Source organism: Capricornis sumatraensis, chromosome 8 (genome assembly GCF_032405125.1).
Source record: "Capricornis sumatraensis isolate serow.1 chromosome 8, serow.2, whole genome shotgun sequence".
NCBI classification, from domain to species: Eukaryota; Metazoa; Chordata; class Mammalia; order Artiodactyla; family Bovidae; genus Capricornis; species Capricornis sumatraensis.
This window is the reverse complement of record NC_091076.1, coordinates 79,509,791-79,531,713: the sequence shown is the minus strand read 5'-3', so window position 1 is coordinate 79,531,713 and position 21,923 is coordinate 79,509,791. Positions and strand designations below refer to the sequence as shown.

The 21,923-nt window shown below is 47.7% G+C and overlaps 1 protein-coding gene across 1 annotated transcript in view; it reads left to right on the top strand.

The window, feature by feature from the left end:
• Positions 1–16,765: 16,765 nt before the first annotated feature.
• Positions 16,766–21,923, top strand: part of GAS7 (growth arrest specific 7) — a 196,846-nt gene continuing 191,688 nt past the window's right edge. The window contains exon 1 of the mRNA XM_068978582.1: positions 16,766–16,948. Within this exon, the coding sequence (XP_068834683.1) occupies positions 16,766–16,948 (183 nt within the window). The remainder of the gene's footprint in view (positions 16,949–21,923) is intronic.

The window sequence follows — 21,923 nt, the reverse complement described above, 5'->3', positions numbered from 1 at the left end:
ATCCTCCCCGCACTATTTTTACTCCCCGAGGACGTGGTCAGTTCTGGGCTGCAGCTGCCTCTTGCCTCTGGAGATAGAGGTCAGCAAAGCCCATCCTTCACTGTGTCAGTGGTTCCCAGACTTAGCTGTTCACTGGCATCTCCTGGAGGTCTTTACAAAATGCTGACGCCTAGTTCCCATGCCTAGATACTGACTTCTTGCGTACGGAGTACTGCCTGGCCATCAGGATATTTTTAGATCTCCAGGTGAATCTAATATATAGCAAAGGGTGGGAAGTCTTGCACTAAGCCGAGTCTCAGTCAGGTCTGTGCTGAAAATTTAAGCATGCACACATCCAACAACTTCTCAACCAAAATTTCCGTGGTTAAATCCCAGGTATTGGAGCTTGTCACAAGCTCACTATTGGTATTTCATATCATGAATCCAGCGTAACATTAGGCAAAGCTTTGTAGAATGGCTGGTCAACAAGGAATATGAGAGGATTGGGGTGGGTTGGAGACTTCTGAGGGCTTCACATTATCTCTTGAAGGTAAATCTGAATGGGGGATGTTTCACCAAAACATGTGAAGTTAAAATTGTTATTTGTATAGACCAAAAATGGTCTGTGGTTGTTGTTTTTGTATGGTTCAATCTAATACCAACTCACTAGGAGGCAGCTGTTTCCAGTGGCTTCTGTAAGAAGGCAGGCATGGTGGGGGTTTAGGGAGAGGGTCAGAGTTCAAGGTTCCAATAGCTCCACAGGGTTATCTGCGTGTGATATACATGCAATTATGGCATCAGCTGGAGTTATCTTCCCAGTGTTAATTGTTGATCCCCTACCCTGACCTGCATAGACCTGATTCCCCTTCTCAGCAGCTGTTTTCTCAAAACATCACGGCTTGATGCCCCTGCTCAGGAGGCTAACAATTCCCACTCTATAAGGACAGTGTTGCTGGAAGGGTGGGACTCACCATGGGCTAAAGTGTTCAGATCTCCTACCTGACTCGGTGAAAAGCCACAGGTAAAACATCTCTTTTCATTATTCCCTTGCTTATTATGCATATTTAACTTTTTACTTTTTTTAAGCTTTAGTTTATAGAAGTCATATGTGCTCATTTTAACTAAAGAAATGATCCCAAGATTTATAAAGGGCCATCTCCTCCCACCCTCACCTCCATTTCCACTGCTTTTTCCTCCAAGTGGCCAATGCTGGCAGCCACCTCATTTATTTTTTTGTTAGGAAATGAGTTGTTCCACATCAACGAATTTGCCCACAAATCAAAACTGTCCCTTTCTGTGAACCCTCCTACACTGTTGGTGGGAATGTAAATTGGTGCAGCCACTATGAAAAACAGTATGGAGTTTCCTTAAAAAACTAAAAATAGAGTTACCATATGATCCAGGATTCCCACTCTTGGGCTTATGTCTGGAAAAGATGAAAATGCTAATTCAAAAAAATACATGCTCCCCAATGTTCTTGGAAACACTATTTACAATATCCAAGATATGGAAGCAACCTAAATGTCCATTGACAGATGAATGGATTAAAAAGATGCGGTGCACATACATAATGGAATATTACTCAGCCATACAAAAGAATGAAATATTTCCATTTGCAGCAACATGGATGGAGCTAGAGATTAATATATGAAGTGAAGTCAGTTAGATAGGAAAAGACAAATATTATGTGACATCACTGCTGTGTTGAATCTGAAAAAAAAAAAAAAAAAGAACTTATTTGCAAACTAGAAACAGACTCACAAACCTAGGGAAAAAACATGGTTACCGAAAGAGAAAGGGCGGTAAGGGGAGGGATAAATTAGGAGTGTGGGATTAATAGATACATACTATTATATATAAAACAAGAAGGATTAAATATGTAGCACAGGAAACTATATTTAATATCATGTAATAACCTATAACAGAAAAGAATCAGAAAAAATAATGTATGTATATCTGAATCACTTTGCTGTACACCTGAAACTAACACAATATTGCAGGTCAACTACACTTCAAAAAACAAAACAAAAAAAAACTTGTCTCTTATACTTGCAAATACTTGAACACTTGGGGGTAGTTTAAGCACTGTGGATGAAGCTGGCCATAGATTGAGATGTGTCCCCTCACTCCAAATTAACATGTTGTAACCTGACCCCCAGTGTGATGGTGTTAGGAGGCAGGACCTTGGGGAGGTGGGACATGAGGATGGAGCTTTCACAAAAGGGATTAGTGCACTTACCAGAGAGCTGCCTTGTCCCTTATGTCCTGTGAGGATATGGTGAGAAGACAGCCATCTATGAACAAAGAAGCAGGTCCTCACCAGACACTGAACCTGCTGGTACCTTGACCTCGGACCTCAGCCTCCAGAACTGTGAGAAATAAATTTCTGATTACAAGCCACCCAGTCTAGGGTATCGTGTTATAGCAGCCCGAGTGAACTAGGATAAAGGTCATTTTGAAAGGTATTATCCAGTGCCTTGCCTTTTACAATGGAGGGGCTCAGAGTCACCGTCACTCTTATAAAACTTTATATTGGACAATGTTTAATAGTTCACAAGCCGTCATTCAATACATGAAACCTACTCTGGTTTTTCCAATGGGCTTGTAGAATAAGGCAGGCACCTTAGCTCCTGTTGCACAAATGAGGAAACTGAGGCTCTGGATAGAAGAGCAAAACCCCAGGCTGGCATCCACACAGCCTCCTTTTCAAACTTAGTTCAGGATTGGCTTACTCAGCTCTGCCCCCAGGTCAGTGCTGCTCTGTGTGTTAATAAACGTCCATAACCAACATCTTAGAAACGCCTCTGGGTAAGACTATTTTATTTTCTTGTGTCTTTTTTAGTGAGCCTCCCATATTCCTCTGCTCACCAGTGTCATCTGTCAGCTGGCCCTTCCTCCTGCTTCAAGATACCTTGCCCTACATAGTATTGACTGAAAAATTAGCTAAGGAAAATTAGTTTGTTAGAATGGTTTGAAAGCAGAGTGAATAGGCTCTCACTGAGATTCTGAAGGACTTTCCTATGAGTTAGTTATATGGAAGAGGCTCAGGGGCACATACTTCCTTTTTTATTATGGAAAATTTCAGTCCTGTAAAAAACGAAGACAGATGCTGAAGCTGAAACTTCAATACTTTGGCCACCTGATGTGAAAAACTAACTCCTTAGGAAAGACCCTGATGCTGGGAAAGATTGAAGGCAGGAGGAAAAGGGGATGACAGAGAATGAGATGGTTGGATGACATCACCAACTCGGTAGACATGAGTCTGAGCAAGCTCCAGGAGTTGGTGATGGACAGGGAAGACTGCATGCCGGAGTCCATCAGGTCGCAGAGTCAGACACCACTGAGCAACTGAACTGAACTGAAGAAAGGAGAGAGAATAGAATCATGAATCCCTCCACACAACCCCTGGTTAAAGTAGACCACCTTCAACAATTAACACGGTTACACATTTCTTGTCTTGTTCAAAATGCATTTTTGCTCAGCTCTTGTTGAATTCCAGATCCTTGAAGTGTCTGGATATTCCTGCACCATTACTATCAACTTTGAATACCCAGGAAGGACCCCCCCACCCTTAATGCACCCTTTTCTTTCTTGTGAGTGAGTGAAAGTCACTCAGTCGTGTCCAACTCTTTGCAACCCTGACTATACAGTCCATGGAATTCTTCAGGCCAGAATACTGGAGTGGGTAGCCGTTCCTTTCTCCAGGGAATCTTCCCAACCCAGGGATTGAACCCAGGTCTCCAGCATTGCAGGCGGATTCTTTACCAGCTGAGCCACGAGGGAAGCGGTCACTCAAGATGCTGGCATGGGGGAGTCCGAAGGGCAGTTTGCTGCAAAGTTCGCAGGAAGCAACTTGTGTTCAGCCCCACCTCCAGGGTCCACAGAGAACAGCTCATGCTTCCCAAACTCTGACCTTCAGGTGACCGAGGAAGAGCATTTGCCTGACTCGGGAGATTCTGCTGGGGGAGTCAGGAGGAATGCAAACCTGTGTTCTGTTTCCTCGCCGAGGTTGTTCTGGAAGGCTCTGGAAGGAATTTTTATTAGTCTAGAGAGAAAATAAGCATAAATTCCACCCGTTTATGACACCAAGCCTGGAAGTTTCCACACACCACTCTTGGGCTTCTCAAATCCCAGATTTAAGTCAAGTCTCTTCCATTCTGATAGCAGCTCAGGGCACACTCACTAGAGCTGGACTCTTGACCAAGAAGATTTCACAGATGACCCCTGGTGAGCCTATCCTTCCCATGGTCTCTTCTGAAACAGGTGTCACCCCCGAGCCCTACCCTCAAACCCCTGTTTCTGCAGTTGAGGAAGTAGAGCTTCTGGGAGGTGAAGCCACTTGTCCCACACGTGTAATTAGTAAGCAGAAAAGTTGGGACTCAGATGAGCCTAATAATTTGAGTCTTCATTAATAAATGGAGAGCTAATTATAGTCATTGAAGAGCCTGTTCCTCTTCTGTTGTGATTAATTATGAATTTATTTTTAGTCTTCAGAAGAACGGAGACTCATGGTGGGGTTTTGTTCTGAGCCAGAAACGTGCTATTCCTGGCAGTTCTCCCAGGCCGGCCCCCTTTCCCTCGGGGACAACAACAACCCGAAGCAAGGTCCCCCGTGTGCATTTTTTTCAAGGCTCAAGATTCCCCAGGGATTTGGATCCACTTAAGCAACTTTACTATTTGCACACCTTGATAAAAGGAGTGCCACCTCCAGAATCCAGTCTCAGCCACACTGTTGGGAAAAGGAATGAGGGTCTGGTTTGTCTTGAGAGTAAGAGAAGCAGGCTGGATGGTAATCAAAAACCCATCTTGTGTGTCTGTGTGGACTTCAAAAACACCAGAGACCAGGAGCAGCGGCAGTTCTCTGAAACTTGTAAACTTCCAAGGAAAGATTGAGGAGAAGGGGGTGATGGAGGATGAGATGGTTGGATGGCATCACCAACTTAATGGACATGCTGCTAAGTCGCCTCAGTCGCGTCCAACTCTGTGTAACCCCATAGACGGCAGCCCACCAGGCTCCCCCACCCCTGGGATTCTCCAGGCAAGAACACTGGAGTGGGTTGCCATTTCCTTCTCCAATGCATGAAAGTGAAAAGTAAAAGTGAAGTCGCTCCGTCGTGCCCGACTCTTAGTGACCCCATGGACTGGAGCCTACCAGGCTGCTCCATCCATGGGATTTTCTAGGCAAGAGTACTGGAGTGGGTTGCCATTGCCTTCTTCGTAATGAACATGAGTTTGAGCAAACTCCAGGAGATGGTGAAGGACCGGGGAAGCCTGGCACCCTGTAGTCCTTGGGGTCATAAAGAGTTGCACCTGACTTAGCAACTGAACAACAAAGCTTCCAGCAACCCTGACAGAGTGGATTTTTCCAGGCTTTACATATGTTAACAGCCACCATCAAGCTAGAGGTGGGGGTTGGCCTTGGAGACTTGCTGTTTCTTTAATTGTGGCTTTGTCTATCTTTGTTGGGTTTCTCAATGGCTATTTTGTTGTTATTTACTCCCAAAGGGGAATCTCACTTCCTTACTTCCTGTTGCTGCCAGGGTCAGAGTGGGAATGGGGCAGACACTGATTTGCTACCCACTGCCAAGGACCGGTGTAAAGATACAGTTCTATTTCTAAATGATATTTTTGGTTCCACAACTGACAATTTCTCCAAGGCCATTCTTTTCTTTTCTGTTCCTCTTTCTCTTCTCTTCTTGCTTCTTTTGCAAATGAATTTCACTGGGGAAGTGAGGATCTGGCCAGATTCTGCTCTGGCCTCAGAGCCTGGTGGGTGGCTGGGAGGGTGAATGGGCTGGGAGAAAGAAGGGCTGTCTTTTCTCTTCCCTCCTCCCACCCTGATTTCTCATCTCCTTCCCTTTCACTCTTTCCCATCCCCAGTCTCTGTCTCTCTTACTCCCCACGATGGCTTCCTCTCCATATTTATCTATTCATCTCTGCCTCCCAATTTCTGCCTGCCTCTGGCTCTTCTACTTCCCTCAATAACATATTTTTAAGTGGTGGTGGCCTGGCCAAATAGAATGCAAATTCAAACCTTTCCTACTTATAACTTACAACATTCTGTGATGGTACAAAGATTACCTGAAAATGTCTGGCAACCTTAGTGTTGAGGGTGGTGTTTCTCAAAGTATGCTGCAAAGACTCCAGTAGAATAATCCAGAGGTTTTATTCAAAACGCAAATTCCTGGGCCCTATTGTAGACTCAGTAAATCTGAATCTCCAGGAGTAGGCATCATTTTATTATATTTTTTTAATGGCTGTGCTGGGTCTTTGTTGCTGCACAGGTTTTTCCTAGTTGCGGTGAGAGGAGCTACCCTTCCTGGTGGTGTGAGGGCTTCTCATAGCAGTGGCTTCTCTTGTTGAGGAGCAAAGGCTCACTAGTGGCAGCTCACGGGCTCTGGAACGTGGGCTCAGTAGTTGTGATGTACACGCTTAGCTGCTCCAAGGTATGTGGGATCTTCCCAGACCAGGGATCAAACCCGTGACCCCTGCATCGGCAGGCAGAGTCGCAACTACTGGATCACCAGGGAAGCACCTCCATGATTCTTATACACACTGAAGCTTCAGGGTCTCTGGCTGCACCTCTAGCTCAGACTCTAGATGGGAGAGGGTGGATGGAGCTCTGAATGCTATCTCTTCCTTGGAGGCCCAAATGCCAGGCTTTCCACAGACTCCAGGAGAACTGGACCCAAAGTCCAGGCTTAGTTTCAGTACACTAACTTCTTTTTCTTTCCCACTGTCTTCTTAAAGCTGACTCTCAAGATCACCGATTTCCCTGAAATCCACAAAATATCCACGAGACAACGCAGGAAGACAGTGTTAGAACCTCTAGTTAAGTATAATATATATTTTAATATAACCCTTTGAAATTTTTAGTCTTGTGTATTTTAAGATACTTATTAGCTTAGTGGTTCATGTATCTAATTTATAAATAATAGAAATATATATATATTGGGGAGTTTTACTGATAGAGGTGCACAGTCAAGGTTTGGAGAACATTGCTCTCGAATCAAGACATTATATATTCTTTGAGGTCAGGGACTATATTATTTTCTTTAACACACTATATTGAAGCATAACATTTATACAGAAAAGTGCACAAGGACGTATACAACCTGGAGAATAGCCCTGTGTAACTTGCACCCAGATCAAAAGGTAGATTATTACCAGGATCCCAGATCCTCAGCCCCCTGCTCTCAATACCCTTTCCTCAAATAATGGTTCTCCTCCCTTTCTAGGAACTTCATAAAATGGAATCATGCTATGTATGGACTCTTTAGTGCTTTGTTGTTGCTGTTTTGCTGTTATTCTGTTTGTTTGTTTGCCCAAAAGTACATCCATGGGATGTTCATTCTTAAAGTGTAAAATTTTCCATTGTTTAAATGTCATCATTTTATCCGTTCTCCTGTAGGTGAACTCATAATAGTGTGGGGACTCGATGGACGTGAGTCTGAGTGAACTCCGGGAGTTGGTGATGGACACGGAGGCCTGGCGTGCTGCAATTCATGGGATCGCAAAGAGTCGGACATGACTGAGCAACTGAACTGAACTGAACTGATTATGAATAGTAATAGCTTCCCTGGTAGCTCAGTTGGTAAAGAATCTGCTTGCAGTGCAGGACACCTGGGTTTGATCCCTGGGTGGGGAAGATCCCCTGGAGAAGGAACACTCCAGTATTCTTGCCTGGAAAATCCCATGGACAGAGGGGCCTGGTGGGCTACAGTCCACGGGATCATAAGAGTCAGATACAACTTAGCGACCAAACCACCAACCATTATGAACAGTGCTGCTGTGCACACTGTCTATATCTCTCCTTGAGTGCATGAACACGTCTCAGGCAGCTCTATACCTAGATGGGGAATGGATGAGCCACACAGGAGGCTCCAGGCAGCTTTGCTAAATATCATGTTTTCCAACAGGTTCCTCTCAGCCGTGCACGAGCGCTCCAACACCTCAAAATATCAATACCTGGTATTTTCTATTTTGCTTTTATATTTACCACCTGATGAGTATATACTGGTACCTCTTTGTGATTAAAATAAAAGTATTTGGCCGTGTTGGGTCTTAGTTATGGCACATGGAGTCTCTTGCTGCGGTGCATGAACTCTCTAGTTGTGGCACACCGGCTTTTAGTTGCTCCATAGCATGTGGAGTCCAGGGATCAAACCTGAGTCCCCTGCATTGCAAGGTGGATGCTTAATCACTGGACCACTAGGGAAGTCCCCCTCCCTTTGATTTTGATTTCCTCTTCTGATGATTGATGAGCTTGAACACCTTTTAATGTTATTGGTTGTTTGGATATCTTCTTTTATGAAATGCCTGTTCAAATCTTTTGCCCTTTTTTCTTCTGTGTTATCTGTCTTTTTCATCTTGATCAACAGGAATGATTTATATATACTCCACACTTCTCTCCCTATTCCAGGCCCAACACACTGTCCGTGTTATAGCATGGGCTTAATAGCTTTTCAGGTTGGTGCTGAATGAACTAGCACATGGGTGGGGAAGAGCATCCTTGTTGAATGAATGAGGACTTTATGCATTTTTGTGTGTTTTTTGGCTTATGTTAGCAGCTTTCCTGAAATGTAGTTTGCATACCAAAACATTTACTTGTTTTAAGTGTACAATTTAATGATTTCTGGAATTGTGCAGAGCCAATTGCCACAACTCAATTTCAGAATGTTGTCATCACCCCCCAAAGAAACCCCTTGCCTCTTTGTTTACCCCCTATTCCGACTTTCAGCTTCAGGCAACTGTTAATATATATACTGTCTCTATAGATTTGCCGTTTCTGGGTGTTTTATATAAATGCCATCATACAGCACTGGCTTCTTTCACTTAGCGCGATGGATATCTTTGAGGTGCGTCCGTGTTGCAGCACGTATCAGTGCTCTGCTCCTTTCTGTGGGTGAATGAGTAACCCATTGCATGGGTGCACCACATCGTCCCTATCTGTCCATCAGTTGATGATTGCTGTTGTTTAGTCGCTGTGTTTGACTCTTTGTGATCCCATGGACTGTAGCACGCCTGGCTCCTCTGTCCATGGAATTTCCCAAGCAAAGATACTGGAGTGGGTTGCCATTTCTGTCTCCAGGGGATCTTCCCCACCCAGGGATCAAATCCTCCCCTCCTGCAGTGGCAGATGTTTTGTTCTTCTTTAACCACTGAGCCTCAAGATGAGCCTGGGAGCCTCAAGATGCACCACACCTTCTCTATCTACTCATCAGCTGATGATGGGCATTTGGATTATTTCCACCCTTCAGCTCCTAGAAATCCTGCTGTTGCGGATATTCACTGCAAGTGTTGTGTGGCTATTTGTCTTCATTTCTTTTACCTAGGAGTACTGTTGGGTCCTATGGCAAATTTATGTTTAATTTTTTAAGAAACTGAAACTCATATATCTCTGCCATCCATAGGCTGATGATGGAAAGGCATATGAAGCTGTCTCAAGTAGAAAAGAAATACCTGCCAGCACACAGCTATCAAGTGAATAGTGTTGAGAGAAAAGTTACAAAAGATGGAGTGGAGCCTGCTCTCAGGAGTTTACAGGCTAATCCAGATGTTCTAACACATGTGTTTATAGAGTAACGTGGCAGTATGGAAAATCTGAATCTGAACAGAGGTCCCAACAATCTGTGCAAAATGAATTCGGGAAATACTGGATGCGTACTTTTTGCAGCTTTAGGAAAGATAGATAGAAATTCAAAACAAACACGTTATCCCTCCCCTGAGTTCCTAAGCAACTAATCAGTAAAATAAGACATAGTTACAAAGAAGCTAAATAATTAGAGATTTAAATATAAATTCAAGATAATACTAGAAGACGTGGGGTGTGGTGGGAATGGAGAGAGGAAGGTAAGAAGGAAAATAGATAAACTTGTCTGTCCTTTGAGATCTTGTGAGAAAAAAGAAACCCAGAGTGTGTTCCTTTAAAATTGTTGCCTTTCCAAAGATGTAAGCGTTTCTAGTTCTATCATTGCCCTGGAAATCTTAGTTCAAAAAGAAGTGTTGGATAATAAATAATCAGGACCATTGAGCTAAATCAATATGGAGATACCCCTCGTCGAAGGTAAGGAACAGCGGCTGTGCTTTACTGGAGCAGCCGTGAAGAGATACCCCACGCCAAGGTAAGAGAAACCCAAGTAAGATGGTAAGTGTTGCAAGAGGGCATCAGAGGACAGACACACTGAAACCATAATCACACAAAACTAGTCAATCTAATCACACTAGGACCACAGCCTTGTCTAACTCAATGAAACCAAGCCATGCCTGCGGGGCAACCCAAGACGGGTGGGTCATGGTGGAGAGGCCTGACAGAATGTGGTCCACTGGAGAAGGGAATGGCAAGCCACTTCAGTATTCTTGCCTTGAGAAACCCATGAACAGTATGAAAAGGCAAAATAATAGGATACCAAAAGAGGAACTCCCCAGGTCATTAGGTGCCCAATATGCTACTGGAGATCAGTGGAGAAATAACTCCAGAAAGAATGAAGGGATGGAGCCAAAGCAAAAACGATACCCAGTTGTGGATGTGACTGGTGATAGAAGCAAGATCCAGTGCTGTAAAGAGCAATATTGCATAGGAACCTGGAATGTCAGGTCCATGAATCAAGGCAAATTGGAAGTGGTCAAACAAGAGATGGCAAGGGTGAACGTCGACATTCTAGGAATCAGCGAACTAAAATGGACTGGAATGGGTGAATTTAACTCAGATGACCATTACATCTACTACTGCAGGCAGGAATCCCTCAGAAGAAATGGAGTAGCTATCATGGTCAACAAAAGAGTCCGAAATGCAGTACTTAGATGCAATCTCAAAAACGACAGAATGATCTCTGTTCATTTCCAAGGCAAACCATTCAATATCACAGTTATCCAAGTCTATGCCCCAACCAGTAACGCTGAAGAAACTGAAGTTGAATGGTTTTATGAAGACCTACAAGATCTTTTAGAACTAACACCCAAAAAAGATGTCCTTTTCATTATCGGGGACTGGAATGCAAAAGTAGGAAGTCAAGAAACACCTGGAGTAACAGGCAAATTTGGCCTTGGAATGCAGAATGAAGCAGGGCAAAGATTAATAGAGTTTTGCCAAGAAAATGCACTGGTCATAGCAAACACCCTCTTCCAATAACACAAGAGAAGACTCTACACATGGACATCACCAGATGGTCAACACTGAAATCAGATTGATTATATTCTTTGCAGCCAAAGATGGAGAAGCTCTATACAGTCAACAAAAACAAGACCAGGAGCTGACTGTGGCTTAGATCATGAACTCCTTATTACCAAATTCAGACTTAAATTGAAGAAAGAAAGGAAAACTGCTAGCCATTCAGATATGACCTAAATCAAATCCCTCATGATTATACAGTGGAAGTGAGAAATAGATTTAAGGGCCTAGATCTGATAGAGTGCCTGATGAACTATGGATGGAGGTTCGTGACATTGTACAGGAGACAGGGATCAAGACCATCCCCATGGAAAAGAAATGCAAAAAAGCAAAATGGCTGTTTGGGGAGGCCTTCCAAATAGCTGTGAAAAGAAGAGAGGCAAAAAGCAAAGGAGAAAAGGAAAGATATAAGCATCTGAATGCAGAGTTCCAAAGAATAGCAAGAAGAGATAAGAAAGCCTTCTTCAGCAATCAATGCAAAGAAATAGAGGAAAACAACAGAATGGGAAAGACTAGAGATCTCTTCAAGAAAATTAGAGATACCAAGGGAACATTTCATGCAAAGATGGGCTCGACAAAGGACAGGAATGGTATGGACCTAACAGAAGCAGAAGATATTAAGAAGAGGTGGCAAGAATACACGGAAGAACTGTACAAAAAAGATCTTCATGACCCAGATAATCATGATGATGTGATCACTAATCTAGAGCCAGACATCTTGGAATGTGAAGTCAAGTGGGCCTTAGAAAGCATCACTACGAACAAAGCTAGTGGAGATGATGGAATTCCAGTTGAGCTGTTTCAAATCCTGAAAGATGATGCTGTGAAAGTGCTGCACTCAATATGCCAGCAAGTTTGGAAAACTCAGCAGTGGCCACAGGACTGGAAAAGGTCAGTTTTCATTCCAATCCCAGAGAAAGGCAATGACAAAGAATGCTCAAACTACCGCACAACTGCACTCATCTCACATGCTAGTAAAGTAATGCTCAAAATTCTCCAAGCCAGGCTTCACCAATACGTGAACCGTGAACTCCCTGATGTTCAAGCTGGTTTTAGAAAAGGCAGAGGAACCAGAGATCAAATTGCCAACATCCACTGGATCATGGAAAAAGCAAGAGAGTTCCAGAAAAACATCTATTTCTGCTTTATTGACCATGCCAAAGCCTTTGACTGTGTGGATCACAAGAAACTCAGGAAAATTCTGAAAGAGATGGGAATACCAGACCACTTAACCTGCCTCTTGAGAAATTTGTATGCAGGTCAGGAGGCAACAGTTAGAACTGGACATGGAACAACAGACTGGTTCCAAATAGGAAAAGGAGTACGTCAAGGCTGTATATTGTCACCCTGCTTATTTAACTTCTATGCAGAGTACATCATGAGGAACACTGGACTGGAAGAAACACAAGCTGGAATCAAGATTGCCGGGAGAAATATCAATAACCTCAGATATGCAAATGACATCACCCTTATGGCAGAAAGTGAAGAGGAGCTAAAAAGCCTCTTGATGAAAGTGAAAGAGGAGAGTGAAAAAGTTGGCTTAAAGCTCAACATTCAGAAAATGAAGATCATGGCATCTGGTCCCATCACTTCATGGGAAATAGATGGGGAAATAGTAGAAACAGCGTCAAACTTTATTTTTTGGGCTCCAAAATCACTGCAGATGGTGACTTCAGCCATGAAATGAAAAGACGCTTACTCCTTGGACGAAAAGTTATGACCAACCTAGATATCCTATTCAAAAGCAGAGACATTACTTTGTCAAAAAAGGTCCATCTAGGCAAGGCTGGTCATGTATGGATGTGAGAGTTGGACTGTGAAGAAAGCTGAGGGCCAAAGAATTGATGCTTTTGAACTGTGGTGTTGGAGAAGACTCTTGAGAGTCCCTTGGACTGCAAGGAGATCGAACCAGTCCATCCTAATGGAGATCAGTCCTGGGTGTTCATTGGAAGGACTGATGCTAAAGCTGAAACTCCAATACTTTGGCCACCTGATGCAAAGAGGTGACTCATTGGAAAAGACCCTGATGCTGGGAAAGATTGAAGGCGAGAGGAGAAGGGGACGACAGAGGATGAGATGGTTGGATGGCATCACCGACTCAATGGACATGGGTTTGGGTGGACTCCGGGAGCTGGTGATGGACAGGGAGGCTTGGCGTGCTGTGGTTCATGAGGTCGCAAAGAGTCAGACACGACTGAGAAACTGAACTGAATTGAACTGAATGTGCCAGGTGTTGCTCTAAACAGTTTATGTTTTTACTCATTTAATCCTCTTAATAACTCTATGAAAGAAATACTACTATCATCTTCTAAAGGTAAGGAAAATGAGACTCAGAGAGGTTAAGTACATTGCCCAAGGGCACACAGCTAGAAAACAGCAAAACTGGAGTTTGGATACAGAGTCCAGAAACTATATATTTAATCACCTCAAGTCCTGTAGTACAGTTATAGGACTCAGTCTCCAAATGCAGATGGGGAAGTAGATCCAGAGGTGTCTGTAGATTTATCTGAGATCAGGGATAGGAGTTGCAATCACTACTAGTCCAGTCTTACTTCTATCAAGAGCGACACTGGGTATCACCAGAGAGCCCTTTATTAAGATGCCATTTGTGGATGAGCCATAGGATGCACAGGTTTCCTGACTCTAGTAGAATGGATCCAAGGAAGTAGTGCTTCATGTACAATAAGCCAGGTCTGACCTCTGCTGTTGACCGGCCACATGAGGGTGGGCAAGTTGTACCCGCTGAGCCCAGTTTTTCTATTTGTAAACTGGGGGCAGTAGCCATACTAGCTCATAGGATTATAGGAATGAAATGAAAGAACGGAAGAAACTGACAGTCATTGCCAATTTTGGTGCTGCAGAACTGTTTGGGGCAGGTCATTTGGAACCGAAGTGTATAGGATGCTGTGTAGGCTGAGATTTCTCAAGTCCAAACTGGATAACAGGTTGTTTTTAGGTATCCCACAGGATTCTGTGTTGCAGGAAGGCTCTGGACCAGTTGTCCTAAGTTGATCTGGGTTATATCATCAGATGTCATATTTTTTGCCTTTTCATACTGTTCAACTGCTACGTTTTTTTCAATAGTCATGTATGGATGTGAGAGTTGGACCATAAAGAAGGCCGAATGCTGAAGAATTGATGCTTTTGAACTGTGGTGCTAGAGAAGACTCTTGAGGTAGCAAGTCTCTTAGACAGCAAGAAGATCAAACCAGTCAATCCTAAAGGAAATCAACCCTGAATATTCATTGGAGGGACTGATGCTGAAGTTGATACTTTGGCCACCTGATGCAAAGAGCTGACTCATTGGAAAAGACACTGATGTTGGGAAAGATTGAAGGCAGGAGGAGAAGGGGGTGGCAGAGGATGATATAGTTGGATGGCATCATCAACTCAGTGGACATGAGCTTGAGCAAACCCTGGGAGATCGTGAAGGGCAGGAAGGCAGCGAGGCGTGCTGCAGTCCATGGGGTCGTAAAGAGTCAGACACGAACAACAACATATCACCAGATATGAAACCTGAGGTCAGTCTGCACATACACCCCTGATACAACACATTTTAGTCCCTTTTATGACTTGATTAGGTCAATTTCTTTTAGTGACTGTTTTCTGTACTAAATTTTGCAGCTCTGCTTCAAGGGACTGTTAGTGGTAACCATAGTCAAGAGTTTGTTTCCCCACGATTGTACACATGCAAGGGTTGGTAAATTTGCAATCGACGGAATACCGTAAACCATCTGCATTTGTCAACTTGCCCCTAGCCAGAGGTCAGGCTGAGGCTGCTCTTCCAGGGAGATAGCTTTTGTGCAGAATTTGGCTCTACAGTGATTTTCGAAGCTAGGGTGGGCCTGGACCTGAACATTTAAAAGTTGCTCAGGTGATTCTAATGAGAGCCACCGATTCTCACTAGAAAAATGTGTGAGATCTCAAGGTTCTTATAGCCCAGCTGGACAGGTTTTGTAAAGGGTATCTAGGCAAGCATGAGTTTCCCTGGTGGCTCAGACGATCTGCCTGCAAAGCAGGAGACCTGGGTTCGATCCCTGGGTTGGGAAGATCCCCTGGAGGAGCGCATGGCAACCCACTCCAGTATTCTTGCTTGGAGAATCCTATGTACAGAGGAGATTGGCGGGTGAGATGGGGTCACGAAGAGTTGGACAGGACTGCGATTAAGCACACAGGCAAGCACAGTGAATGATGAAGCTGGGGGAGGTATTGTGTAGAGGGCCTGAAATGCATAGGGCTGAGACTGTTGGCACTCAATATAAAAGGTTACTGAGTAGGATGCAAGGGTGGGTAATTAGAAGTATACATAGAGATTAAGGGGTTCAGCTATTCAGTTTAGGAAACGGAAATTAATTTTCCTATAGAGCAGGCTAACAAAGCTTTCTTTTACTTCTATACCGCTCAGTTCAAACAAAGGTCAGCTTCCTTCAGCACCCAGGTCCACTGGTCCCAGCAGAGCAGGAGCTTGTCCAAAGGAATTTTGTAGGTCCCTGGCACATTGTGTGGATCGTAGTGCTCCTGCTGCTAAGTCGCTTCAGTCGTGTCCGACTCTGTGCGACCCCAGAGACGGATCGTAGCAGTCTCCCACTAATGTCTGTTGACTGAGTAAACGAGTGTAGACTTCTCGGCTTGGCGCATCTCGGTTTCAGGGGAGGTGGTACCCTGGGCCAGTCTCGCTTTTGCATGTAAAGCGGTGGGGGCCGTTCCCCCTCTTCTCCCTTCATCGGTAATGACCTGCTTCCAATTCTACTAACTCGGGTTTTGACTCCGTCGCCGCCTCACTCGGTCCCACCCGCTGCCACCTGGCTCAGGTGTCGGGCTTCAAATCTGCCTCTCACCCCTCGTCCAGTTTCCGGTGAGTCAAGTTCAACCCCAGGTTCAACCCTGACAGTGACGGCCACAAACACATTCCCTCACCAGCCCCTCGGAGGAGGCGCACGCCCACCACCGGCCAACAGGCCGCGCTGAGAGGGGCGTTTCTAACCCCGCGGCTTTCCGGGGTGGGGGTGTGAGCCGGGAGACCCCTCCCCAGTAACCCGCCCGCTCTGCGAGGGAGCGCCCGGCCCTCAGCGGGCGTGGCCGCCCTGGCCCCGCCCCCGCCCAGCCCCGCCCCCGCGCGCCGAGAGGGCCCCCGCCCGGCCGCCAGCCCCTCTCCACGTCCGCTGCCCCTCCCTCGCCGCGGAGCCGGGCCGAGGGGGATGCTCCGGGTCCCACCTCCCCTGGGAGCTGCGCATTTCCGCGCGCCAGGGCGGCTTCGGCTGCGGCCGGCCCTCGCGGCGGCCGCCCGCGTTCCGCGTCCCCGGGAAGTTGTCTCCGGAGCCCGCGGCGCCTGGGTCTCCTCCCCCTGAGCCCCGCCCCCCCGCCCCGAGCTGGGAGCCGCGAGCCGCCCGGCCCGGGGGCGTCGCCGCTCGCTCTCCGAAGCCAGCGAGTCTCCGTTTCCCTGCGCGGAGTGCAAGTCCCTCGCCTGCCCGGGGACCCCCGCTTACCCCCGAGACGGCGCGCGCCCAGAGCGCGGGAGCCCGGAGCGCCGGGCGCCTGGGACCCCGCGGAGCCGCTGCCCAGCCCGCGGGGCTCGGGAGGGATGCAGGCTGCTGTGTGAGCCCCGGCGCCAAGGCCATGTCCGGCGCCCGCTGCCGGACCCTGTACCCCTTTTCCGGGGAGCGGCATGGCCAGGGGCTGCGCTTCGCCGCGGGCGAGCTCATCACGCTGCTGCAGGTCCCGGACGGCGGCTGGTGGGAAGGCGAGAAGGAGGACGGACTCCGCGGCTGGTTCCCGGCGAGCTACGTGCAGTTGCTGGAGGTAGGGGGCCAGGGCCAGGGCCGGGGCTGGGAGGCCGGCGCGCTCGCGTACCTGTTGCCTGCCCCCGGGAGGCCGGAGCCGCCCCTGCCGGAGGGGAGCCCGGGGGGCCGCCTCTGTGCGCTGGACCCAGAGCCGCGGGCTCCTGTGGGCGGCGGAGGCGGCGGGCGCCCTCGGGGCGTGGGCAACGCGGGGTTCGCCCCCCGAGCGCTCCCCGTGCCGGGCCTCTCGAGCACATCGTGGCCGCCCTGAGGAAGCGAGAACTTGTTGCCAGTGTAAGCTCGGGAGCGGGCGGGCGCGTTCCGGCGGTGGCCGGGGCCGCCGGAGGGCTGCGGAGTCCGGCGGTCTAGGGAAGATGTGCAGACGATCGGGATATGAAAAGTGGCCCCGGCGCCCCGAGCCTGCCGATCCATGGACCGTCGTGCTGCGGCGGGTCAGCTACCCGGCCGCCTCCGGGCCGTCCACCTACTGGTCAGCTGAGCCTGGCTGGCTGCCAGCCCAAGCCCCGTCAATAGGCGTGATCCGGGGGTGCCGCAGCCCCCAGCCAGCGCCCCCCACCGCGGCTCAGCTCCCCCAGGTCAAGGTTCAGAACCTGGAAAGTGGCTTGTCCTGGGGTTCTGGCCCGGCCCCAGGTTTCACAGGACCTGCTGAGCCAAGTCGACTGGCTGTTTATTGTCTGGGTGACAGTTGGGAGGCCTCGCTGTCCTCTAATCGCTGAGCTCATGGTCACAGCCTGAGTGGGATCCGAAGTTTCTAAAGTCCTTTGGTGAGGGGTGGGAGGTGGTTTTACAGGACGTCCCCTTCGGCCTGACCCCAAGATTGCTGCAAAGACTAACTGTGAGTCGTTGGAAATATTCTGGCAAGATACTGTCCAAATCATAGAGATTGAATTGATTAATAATTTAACCCCCACCCTCCCACTGACCTACTTCACAAAGAACAAAGTAGCAAATTTTGACTGAAAATGCTCTGTGCAACTCAAAAAAGACAAAGAAAGCTGGATAGGGGTGGAATGGTTATGGGTGAGTTTGCCTGAGAAAAACCCTCTGGAAACATTATCAGAAATTGAGCCTGGCCTCATAGAGATACAGTGATGTTTCTTTCAGGTCCAGAGAACAAAATCCCTCCTATGTGGCTTTAGTAGCCTTTGAGCAAAGTTGAGGCTGGAAGGAGCTTTCATGGGCTGTCCACTTAGGCTATTTGGAAACCTTCTTGGTTCTGTAATTTGAGAACCGGGCAGCATAGGGGAGGCGCAGGTGTTTCTCAGCTTTCCTAACTCCTTTCCTGAGATTCAGGTGTGAAAGAAAGCAAGTGAATGGCTCCTGAAAATCTGGAGCCTCCTTGTTTCTATTCCAGAAGCCCTGGGAGAGGCTCCTGTGGTAGAGTCCTCTGGTGGCCACACTTTTCCAGGAAACACTGATGTGGAAATCTGGCTGTTGGATGTCCGGTGAGGAGCATCCCTGGCTGGACTGAGCCAGCTGTGTGTTGGGTGGGGAGTGAGGTTGGAGGGTTTGTCCACTGTGTTAGCAAGAGTGAAGTGGCTCTGCTTTTCCTTCCTGGGAGGAAAGGGAGGGTGAATCAGACCCAGGGGACAGACAGAACGATCAGATGAGACAGTTGTGGGTGTGTCGGTCGCAGTTTGTGGTATATACATTGAGACTCCCTATCTCCTAAAGGGCTTTCAGACCAGTACCCATCTGAGGGAGCAGTAACCCCGAGAGGGGCTCCCATTTTGTTAAGCATCTGCTAGGCACCAGGCATGGTCCATGCATTGTCATCAATTCCCCTGACAGCCCTGGGAAGGGGAAGATGCTATCCCCATTTTTGTAGGCAGGCAAACTGAATGAAATAGGTGAAGGCAGTCAGCCAAGGAGTAGTTGGTTAGCAGCTCAGCTGGCTGAGTATTACCGTTCAGGCCTCTGTCTCTTTTAAACTCAATATCCTGGGTCACACTACCAGAAGGCAAGTGAAGGGTCTAGATCCTTGTGGGGAAGTGTTTGGGTAGCTCCGGAGGTCAGCCTGCCAGAGACAGCGTCCCTAAGGGGCAGCAGAGATGCTGGGGTTACAGTGAGGACAGCTGCTCCTACCCACTTGAGCATCTCTTCTGCAAACCCTGATGTTTGATTTCACTCAGAGCCAGCTGTGTTTCCCACAGGTGGAGGGAGGAGTGGCCCTGAGTCCTAGGACTCTTTTCAGGGAAAAGCAGATGCAGCTTTGACAGGGAGGGTCTTTGTATCTGGGAACCTCATACATGAGCAGGCTGGACCTCGAGGCTGAGGTTAGTAGGGATAGAGGATATGGAGGTAGGTTCCCCTGGGTTGCGGTGAGTCCCCAAAGATAGGCTGGGTTAGGGAATGCAGAACTTGTAAGGGGGTCGCAGGTGGTGGACTGGCCAGCATAGGGAATCATGGGTCTGGAGGACTGCCAGCCAGGTGTTGGTGCTGAAGCCAGGTGGCCAGAGAAGGAGCCCGTAGGTACTAGAGGTGGTAAACCTCTGCTAGTGGGGTGCCTGGCACTGAGCTTGCAGAGGGGCATGGAGTTCAGAAGGCCAGGGGAGCCGTTGGGGATATAAGTACAGACAGAAGGGACTACACTAGGCTCCTGAGGCAGGATTCAGATGGGGGGGTGCACAGCCTAGCCCCTACCCCAGTGCACCATTTGTTTCTGATAGAGTGCTGTCAGGAAACCCCATCTTGGCAAAAATGTGCCAAAGATCGAAAGCCGTCTGTGCAAGATAGACACGCCTCAAGGATTTCCTCCTTGTTCATGTGAAAAAAAGGGGAAGCACACCCCATTGAGAGGAGTTGAGAGCTGACAGGGAGGTCAAAAGACCCGCCCTGGTGGCCAGCGAGCCCCTGAGCAGAGGCCAGTGTGACAGAGGTTGTGGTTCCTGGGGAAATCTTTTTGGTCAAGACTCCAAGGAAATGAGGGGATGGGCTGCACATACTTGGCTTCCAAAGGGTGGCTTCCAGGAAAACCTCCGCGAAGCAGATGGGGGGCCCTGTTAGGCAGGGACTGGTCACAGGGATCTTGCTCTTCAGTGGATGGGGCAGCCTTCCAGAGGGTGACAGGCAGAGGGAGCCAATTTTCCCAGAAAAGGGAGGAGGCCTAACAGATAAGACCCATTGCTGCCTAGGAATTATCAAGGCCCTTAGATAAAAGCAAGCAGAAACATCTTTCTTGAGAGTCCGATCCACCACAAAGAGATCGAGGAGCTTAGAGAGACATGGTTGAGGAGGAGCTGAGGTGTTGCTCTTACCTTGAATGGAGAGAATTAAGGATCTGGAAGGTACTATAAGGTATCTGCAGAAACCTCTAGAGGTTTTGGGGATTAATCCTGGGGGTTGGGGGGATGGTAGTAATATTGGAATGCACACACAACAGAGCTTTCTTTGAGCGAGGTGCTGTTTTCAGCATCCACAATCTGGCTGCAAGGCCTGGACTTCAGAGGTAGTAACGGAATATGAGACTTTGCCAGCCAAACTCGTTGGCTGCGGAGGGTCACCCTTGCACCTCCTTCTCTCCAGGTCCTGTTCTCCCATTTTGGGTTCAGGTGATTGTGTTGCAGAAGTTTACAGAATGTCGCTGGGGGAGGGAGATGCTGGGCTGGGGAAGTGGGCTGTGCTGTGGATCACGAGGGCTATTTTATCCATTGCTGTGAAATAAGCCTTAGTGTCACAAAACTTAGTGTCACAAAACAACTATTTGTTACTATGGCACATGTTCCTGTAGATTGATGGGGCTCAGCTGGGTGGTTCTTCTGCTAGTCTCTCTTGGCGTCTCTCATGCATTTGCAGCCAGATGGTGGCCAGAGTTGGGGTCCTGGAGGCTCTGCTGAGCTGGAACCTCCAGAAGGGCATATTCACTAACGCATCTGGTGCCTTTCATGTGGCTTCTAATGTGGTGTCTCGTCCTCTGGTGCCTTTTTCTGCAGCAGAGTAGCTGGAGTTTCAACATACTGACTTCCAAGGAAGCAAAAGTGCAAACTGCCAGGCCTTCTTAAGGCTCAGGTTCAGACCTGGCACATCGTTTCTGCCAGGTTCCATGGGCAAAGTGAGTCTCAGGGCCAGTCCCTGATTCCGTGTAGGGGGGCGGCTCATACAGGTGTGGGTACGAGTGTGACACTGAAGCAAGGTTCACTGAAGGCCATTTTGCAGACTGGCTACCTCACAAGGCTAGGGAGAATACCTGGGACAGATGATCCGTCAGAAGGGAAGGTGTACCGGGTCATATGGATGAGAGAGCTTCGGGGAGGTAAAATGAACAGACTTGGTCATCCTGCTAGGAAATTCTCCATCTTCACCCTTTTATGTTTTGTTTTTTTGTTTGTTTTTGTTTTTAAAGATGCCAGGGATTTCTTTGTAATGGTGATTAATGACGCAGCAGAATTTGAAACCAGATTTTTCTGTGCCTGAAGCCTGGGTCTGTCCCCTGAGCCACTGACAAACCAACTTTTTCAAGTTGGGGCTACTTGGTGCTGGTTGTTAACGGACATCATGCATCCGAACTGCCTGACATCTGGTAGATGCTCGATATGTTACACAGATTGGTTTTAATACAGGGCCTTTCTTTTTGTAACATGGAGAGTACCTAAAATGGGTGTGACCTTGTTTCTCGTGCCTGTATTTTTCAAGGCAGTCATGAGCTCTGTCCACAAAAGAAATAATTAGGGCTGGTGGTTCGCAGAGCATGTGATTGTGACTGAAAAGATTAAGGTGCTTTCTGCCATCTTCACAAAGTCATCCTGCCCTTTGATTTGGGGGCTGTGGCCAGCGTTTGTGGCTCCCGCTGTGTGAAACTCTACCTATGGCCCACCCTCCGTCTGCCTCCGCTCCTGAGCAGTGTCCCCCTCTTTACTGCTCTGTGCGGGTCTGGTCAAGTGGCCACCCCCTCAGGACTTCTAAGCAGTGGGCAGGGTTTGTGGATTCTCTGGATTCGGGGCATCTTCACAAAAGTTCCCTTAGCAACAAGTCGGCAG